The sequence below is a fragment of the Oncorhynchus tshawytscha genome, linkage group LG11, assembly GCF_018296145.1.
Source record: "Oncorhynchus tshawytscha isolate Ot180627B linkage group LG11, Otsh_v2.0, whole genome shotgun sequence".
NCBI lineage: Eukaryota > Metazoa > Chordata > Actinopteri > Salmoniformes > Salmonidae > Oncorhynchus > Oncorhynchus tshawytscha.
This window is the reverse complement of record NC_056439.1, coordinates 50,025,959-50,033,858: the sequence shown is the minus strand read 5'-3', so window position 1 is coordinate 50,033,858 and position 7,900 is coordinate 50,025,959. Positions and strand designations below refer to the sequence as shown.

The following is a 7,900-nucleotide window of genomic DNA, read 5'->3' as shown; positions in this document are numbered from 1 at the left end:
CAGGTTGACTCCAATCAAATCAAACTTTATTTGTCACATGCGAAAAATACAACAGTAGACCTGACAGTGAAATACTTACTGACAAGTTCTTAATTAACCAACAATGCAGTTCAAGAAAGAGTTAAGAAAATATTGACCAAATAAACTAAAGTAAAAAATTATAAAAAGTAACACAATAAAATCATAATAACGAGGCAATATACAGGGGGTACAGAGTCAATGTGGAGGCTATATACAGGGGGTACAGAGTCAATGTGGAGGCTATATACAGGGGGTACAGAGTCAATGTGGAGGCTATATACAGGGGGTACAGAGTCAATGTGCGGGGGTACAGGTTAGTCGAGGTAATTTGTACATGTAGGTAGGGGTGAAGTGACTATGAGTAGATAATAATCAGCGAGTAGCAGCAGTGTAAAAGCAAATGGGGGAGGGGAGGGGTGTCAATGTAAATAGTCTAGGTGGCCATTTTATTAATTGTTCAGGAGTCATATGGTTTAGGGGTAGAAGCTATTAAGGAGCCTTTTGGTCCTAGACTTGGGGCTCCAGTACTGCTTGCCGTGCATTAGCAGAGAGAACAGTCTAGGACACCCCTTAGTATAGATGTCCTGGATGGCAGGAAGCTTGGCCCCAGTGATGTACTGGGCCATACGCACTAGCCTCTGTAGTGCCTTATGGTCAGATGCTGAGCAGTTGCCATACCAGGCAGTGATGCAACCAGTCAGGATGTTCTCGATGGTGCAGCTGTAGAACGTTTTGAGGATCTGGAGACCCATACCAAATCTTTTCAGTCTCCTGAGGGGGAATAGGTTTTGTCGTGCCCTCTTCACGACTGTCTTAGTGTGTTTGGACCATGATAGTTTGTTAGTGATGTGGACACCAAGAAACTTGAAACTCTCAACCTGCTCCACTACAGCCCCGTCAATGTTAATGGGGGCCTGTTTGGGCCCCCCTTTTCCTGTAGGTCACGATCAGCTCCTTTGTCTTGCTCACATTGAGGGAGAGGTTGTTGTCCTGGCAACACACTGCCAGGTCTCTGACCTACTCTCTATAGGCTGTCTCATTGTTATAGGTAATCAGGCCCACCACTATTGTGTCGTCAAGAAATTTAATGGTGGTGTTGGAGTCGTGTTTGGCCACACAGTCGTGGGTGAACAAGTAGTACAGGAAGAGACTAAGCACGCACCCCTGAGGGGCCCCAGTGTTGAGGATCAGCGTGGCGGATGTGTTGTTACCTACCCTCACCACCTGAGGCGGTCTGTCAGGAAGTCCAGGATTCAGTTGCAGAGGGAGGTATTTAGTCCCAGGGTCCTTAGCTTAGTGATGAGCTTTGTGAGCAATATGGTGTTAAACACTGAGCTGTAGTAAATGAACAGCATTCTGATATAGGTATTAATTTTGTCCAGGTGGGAAATGGCAGTGTGGAGTGTGATTGAAATTGCTTCATCTGTGGATCTGTTGGGGCGGTATTCAAATTGGAGTGGGTCTATGGTATCCGGGATGATGATGTTGATGTGAGCCATGACCAGCCTATCAAAGCACTTCACTGCTACCGGAGTGAGTGCTACGGGGCGGTAATCATTTAGGTAGGTTACCTTCGCTTCCTTGGGCACAAGGATTATGGTGGTCTGCTAGAAACATGAAAGTATTACAGACTCTGTCAGGGTGAGTTTGAAAATGTAAGTGAAGACACCTGCCAGTTGGTCCGTGCATGCTTTGAGTACACGTCCTGGTAATCTGTCTGGCCCCGCAGCTTTGTGAATGTTGACCAGTTTAAAGGTCTTGCTCACATTGGCTACCGAGAGCATTATCATACAGTCGTCTGGAACAGCTGGTGCTCTCATGCATGCTTCAGTGTTGCTTGCCTCGAAAAGTGCATAAATGGCATTTAGCACATCTGGTAGGCTCTCGTCTCTGGGCAGCTCATGGCTGGGTTTCCCTTTGTAGTCCGTAATAGTGTTCAAGCCCTGCCACTTCTGACGAGCACCAGAGCCGGTGTAGAAGGATTCGATCTTAATCCTGTATTGACCCTTTGCCTGTTTGTGGTTCGTCTGAGGGCATAGCGAGATTTCTTATAAGCGCCCGGATTAATGTGCCACAGCTCTAACCTTTAGCTTGATGCGGATGTTGCCTGTAATCCATGGCTTCTGGTTAGGATATGTACGTACGTTCACTGTGGAGACGACGTTGTCGATGCACTTACTGATAAAGCCAATGACGGAGAGGGTACACTCCTCAATGACATTGGATGAATCCCGGGAACATATTCCAGTCTGTGCAAAACAGTCCTGTAGCGTAGCATCCTCGTCATCTGACCACTTCTGTATTGAGAGAGTCACTGGTACTTCCTGCTTTAGTTTTTGCTTGTAATCAGGAATCAGGAGGATAGAACTCTGGTCAGATTTGCCAAATGGAGGGTGAGGGAGAGCTTTGTACATGTCTCTGTGTGTGGAGTAAAGGTGGTCTTGAGTTTTTTCTCCCCTCTGTTTGCACATGTGACATGCTGGTAGAAATTAGGTAAAAAGGATTCAAGTTTTCCTTCATTAAAGTCCCTGGCCACTAGGAGTGTCGCTTCTGGATGAGCATTTTCCTGTTTGCTTATGGCCTTATACAGCTCGTTGAGGGCGGTCTTAGTGCCAGCATCGGTTAGTGGTGGTAAATAAACAACTACGAAAAATATAGATGAAAACTCTCTTGGTAGATAGTGTGGTCTACAGTTTATATAACGGCAGCACGTTTATCCGCAGCACGTTTATCGGCAGCACGTTTATCGGCAGCATGTATAACAGCAGCATGTATAACAGCAGCATGTATAACAGCAGCATGTATAACAGCAGCATGTATAACAGCAGCATGTATAACAGCAGTATGTATAACAGCAGTATGTATAACAGCAGCACGTATAACAGCAGTATGTATAACAGCAGTATGTATAACAGCAGTATGTATAACAGCAGCACGTATAACAGCAGTATGTATAATGGCAGTATGTATAACAGCAGTATGTATAACAGCAGCATGTATAACAGCAGTATGTATAACAGCAGTATGTATAACAGCAGCATGTATAACAGCAGTATGTATAACAGCAGCATGTATAACAGCAGTATGTATAACAGCAGTATGTATAACAGCAGCATGTATAACAGCAGTATGTATAACAGCAGCATGTATAACAGCAGTATGTATAACAGCAGTATGTATAACAGCAGCATGTATAACAGCAGTATGTATAACAGCAGTATGTATAACAGCAGCATGTATAACAGCAGCATGTATAACAGCAGTATGTATAACAGCAGCATGTATAACAGCAGCATGTATAACAGCAGTATGTATAACAGCAGTATGTATAACAGCAGTATGTATAACAGCAGCATGTATAACAGCAGTATGTATAACAGCAGCATGTATAACAGCAGTATGTATAACAGCAGTATGTATAACAGCAGTATGTATAACGGCAGTATGTATAACAGCAGTATGTATAACAGCAGTATGTATAACATCAGTATGTATAACAGCAGCATGTATAACAGCAGTATGTATAACAGCAGTATGTATAACATCAGCATGTATAACAGCAGTATGTATAACAGCAGCATGTATAACAGCAGTATGTATAACAGCAGTATGTATAACAGCAGCATGTTTAACGGCAGCATGTATAACAGCAGCATGTATAACAGCAGTATGTATAACACAGTATGTATAACATCAGTATGTATAACAGCAGTATGTATAACAGCAGCATGTATAACAGCAGTATGTATAACAGCAGTATGTATAACAGCAGCATGTTTAACGGCAGCATGTATAACAGCAGCATGTATAACAGCAGTATGTATAACAGCAGTATGTATAACATCAGCATGTATAACAGCAGTATGTATAACAGCAGCATGTATAACAGCAGTATGTATAACAGCAGTATGTATAACAGCAGCATGTTTAACGGCAGCATGTATAACAGCAGCATGTATAACAGCAGTATGTATAACAGCAGTATGTATAACATCAGTATGTATAACAGCAGCATGTATAACAGCAGTATGTATAACAGCAGTATGTATAACAGCAGTATGTATAACAGCAGCATGTATAACAGCAGTATGTATAACAGCAGCATGTATAACAGCAGTATGTATAACAGCAGCATGTATAACAGCAGTATGTATAACAGCAGCATGTATAACAGCAGTATGTATAACAGCAGCATGTATAACAGCAGTATGTATAACAGCAGTATGTATAACAGCAGCATGTTTAACGGCAGCATGTATAACAGCAGCATGTATAACAGCAGTATGTATAACAGCAGTATGTATAACATCAGTATGTATAACAGCAGTATGTATAACAGCAGCATGTATAACAGCAGTATGTATAACAGCAGTATGTATAACAGCAGCATGTTTAACGGCAGCATGTATAACAGCAGCATGTATAACAGCAGTATGTATAACAGCAGTATGTATAACATCAGCATGTATAACAGCAGTATGTATAACAGCAGCATGTATAACAGCAGTATGTATAACAGCAGTATGTATAACAGCAGCATGTATAACAGCAGTATGTATAACAGCAGTATGTATAACAGCAGTATGTATAACAGCAGCATGTATAACAGCAGTATGTTTAACAGCAGTATGTATAACAGCAGCATGTATAACAGCAGTATGTATAACAGCAGTATGTATAACAGCAGCATGTATAACAGCAGCATGTATAACAGCAGCATGTAAAACGGCAGCCATCCCCTCCATCATTTGCTTCCAACAGTTGTGTCAAGTTGGCTGTATATTCTTTGGGTCCATTTTTGAAACACACGGGAAAACGATTGAGCATGAAAGACCCAGCAGCGTTGCAGTTCTTGACACAACCCGGTGCACCTGGCACCTACTACCGTTCAAAGGGGACATACGTCTTTTGTCTTGACCATTCACCCTCTGAATGGCACACATACACAATCCATGTTTGAATTCTCTCAAAGCTTAACAATCCTTCTTTAATCTCATCCTCTTCATCTACACACATTGAAGTGGATTTAAGAAGTGACTTCAATAAGGGATCATAGCCTGGATTCACCTGGTCAGTCTACGTCAGGGAAAGAGCAGGCGTTCCTAATGTTTTGTACACTCAGTTTATATGTCATTATTCTAAACAACGATGCATTCCAGCAATAGCGACTTACTCTAACAATGTGTGAGTTACTCAAAACATTGTTGTTTGTAGACTGACCTGTGGTGTGTGTTGTTTTTCAGACTATAAGAGGTGTGCCCGTCTTCTCACCAGACTGGCAGGCAGTCAGAGGTGTACAGAGAGGTAGAATACCCTGGTAAGACTGTGGATGATCACCTCACTTTCTCTATCGCTTCCTCTCTCTTTCTCTCTCTCTCTCCCCCTCCTTCTCTCTTCCCTTTCTTCTCTCTTTCCCTCTCTCTCTTCCTCTCTCTCTCTCTCTCTCTCTCTCTCTCTCAATCCTTCTCTTTCCCTTCCTTTCTCTCTCGCTCTCCCTCCTCTTTCCTGCTATCTCTTCCTTTACCTCTCTCTCCCTCCCTCCCTCTCCCCCTTCTCTCTTTCCCTCTCTCTTCCGCTCTCTCTCCCCCTCTCTCTTCTCTCTTCCCCCTCTCTCTTCCTCTCTCTCTCTCCCTCCTTCTCTCTTTCCCTCCATGCTTCCTCTCTCTCTCCCTCCTTCTCTCTTTCCCCCTCTCTCTCCTTTCCCTCTATCTATTCCTGTTTCTCTCTCCCTTCTTGTGTCTTTCCCTCTCTCTCCTTCCTTCTCTCTTTCCCCCTCTCTCTCTCCCTCGTTCCCGCTGTCTGTTCCTCTCTCTCTCTCGCTCTCCCTCCTTCCCTCTTTCTAATGTTTCCTCTCTCCTTTCTTCCTTCCCTCTCTCTCTACCTTGACACCTTTCTCCCAGTGTTTAAGCGTATATAATGAGTATCTTTATAGCAGATAAATCAGCATGCGTTTCCTCCCGTTGGTAAAAGTGAATTATAGCTAGGCTGCTGTGTTCACTGTCTGACGGTGTGTGTGTGTGTGTGTGTGTGTGCGCGCGAGCATGTGCGCGCTGTAGGGCTGAGCTCCATAGCAGTATAATTCAGTCGTTGAATTCAATAACTAATAGTTGGTAGGTCTGTAAATTCCAGTGTCATTCTGCAGCAGTTGATTTAGTGGTGGAGTCGTCAAATCAAAAGAATTCCAGAAAGACATTAAAATGGAGAAAACAAAATGTTTTTTTAATTTTATTGTAGATATGACCCATGTGAAACTGTGGAAAAATCGTATATATATATATATATTACAGTCAAATATATCATCAGACTGTCATCGCTGTTATTCTTTCTCTCTTGCTCCCGCCTGCCCTCTCTCTCTCTCTCTCTCTCAACCCCCACCTCTCTCTCTCTCTCTCCCCCTCTGTCTCTCTCCAACTCTCACCCCTCTCTCTCTCTCAACCCCCACCTCTCTCTCTCTATCTCTCTCTCTCTCAACCCCCACCTCTCTCTCTCTCTCTCTCTCACTCCTCTCTGTCTCTCTCCAACTCTCACCCCTCCTCTCTCTCTCTCTCTCTCTCTGTCTCTCTCCAACTCTCCCCCTCTCTGTCTCTCTCTCTCTCTCTCTCTCACCCCTCTCTGTCTCTCTCTCTCTCTCCCCCCCTCTCCCCCTCTCTCTCTCTCTCTCTCTCTCTCCCCATCTCTGTCTCTCCAGATATATCATTAGTCTGTCATGTCTCTCAGGCACTTTCTCTAGGAAGAAATTCCACATGCAGCGAAGTACAAAGTTCACTAAATGTCTCTCTCTGTCTCTCTCTCTGTCTCTCTGTCTCTCTCTATGTCTCTCTGTCTCTGTCTCTCTCTCTCTGTCTCTCTCAACAGAGCCCATGAAAGAGAGAAGTGCCTTGGAAGATGAACAGAGAGACTGCTATTAGTATCAATGTGTCATGGGGAACGTTAGTTATGTTAGGACATTCATAGAAGCTCACACATACTCTACTCTACTTTACTCAACTCTACATTCGGACAATCTCCGAGTTCAGCTGCCAAAAACCCTGACGACACGTGGATGCTGTTTTACACTTGGATTATATCATGACACTATGCGGGAGTGCTTCTGTGTTCATTGACATGCCTTCATGGGTTAGAACAAACACATTTGGTTGGAGTTTGGTTGGTGGTCTCTGAGCTGTGGTTGTAGACAGAAAGAAAGACTGACAGACAGGCGGACACACGGAAAGTAGGACAGACAGACACACGGAGAGACAGACAGACACACGGACAGACAGATAGACACATGAACAGACAGACGGAGAGACAGACAGACACACGGACAGACAGACAGACACATGGACAGACAGACGGAGAGACAGACAGACAGACAGACGGAGAGACAGACAGACACACGGACAGACAGACAGACAGACACACGGAGAGACAGACAGACACACGGAGAGACAGACAGACACATGGAGAGACAGACAGACACATGGACAGATAGACGGAGAGACAGACAGACACACGGACAGACAGATAGACACACGAACAGACAGACGGAGAGACAGACAGACACACGGACAGACAGACAGACACATGGACAGACAGACGGAGAGACAGACAGACACACGGAGAGACAGACAGACAGACACACGGAGAGACATACAGACAGACACACGGAGAGTCAGACAGACAGACAGACACACGGAGAGACAGACAGACACATGGACAGACAGATGGAGAGACAGACAGACACACGGACAGACAGACAGACACACGGACAGACAGACAGACACACGGACAGACAGACAGACACTTGGACAGACAGACGGAGAGACAGACAGACACATGGACAGACAGACAGACACACGGAGAGACAGACAGACAGACAGACACACAGAGAGACAGA

General features: G+C 44.4%; 1 protein-coding gene across 1 annotated transcript in view; it reads left to right on the top strand.

The window, feature by feature from the left end:
- Window positions 1-7,311, top strand: part of LOC121847743 (ALK and LTK ligand 2-like) — an 18,921-nt gene extending 11,610 nt beyond the window's left edge. The window contains exons 5-6 of the mRNA XM_042330260.1: window positions 5,265-5,338; window positions 6,877-7,311. Of these exons, the coding sequence (XP_042186194.1) occupies window positions 5,265-5,329 (65 nt within the window). The 3' untranslated portion in view covers window positions 5,330-5,338; window positions 6,877-7,311. The remainder of the gene's footprint in view (window positions 1-5,264; window positions 5,339-6,876) is intronic.
- The last annotated feature ends 589 nt before the right edge of the window (window positions 7,312-7,900 follow it).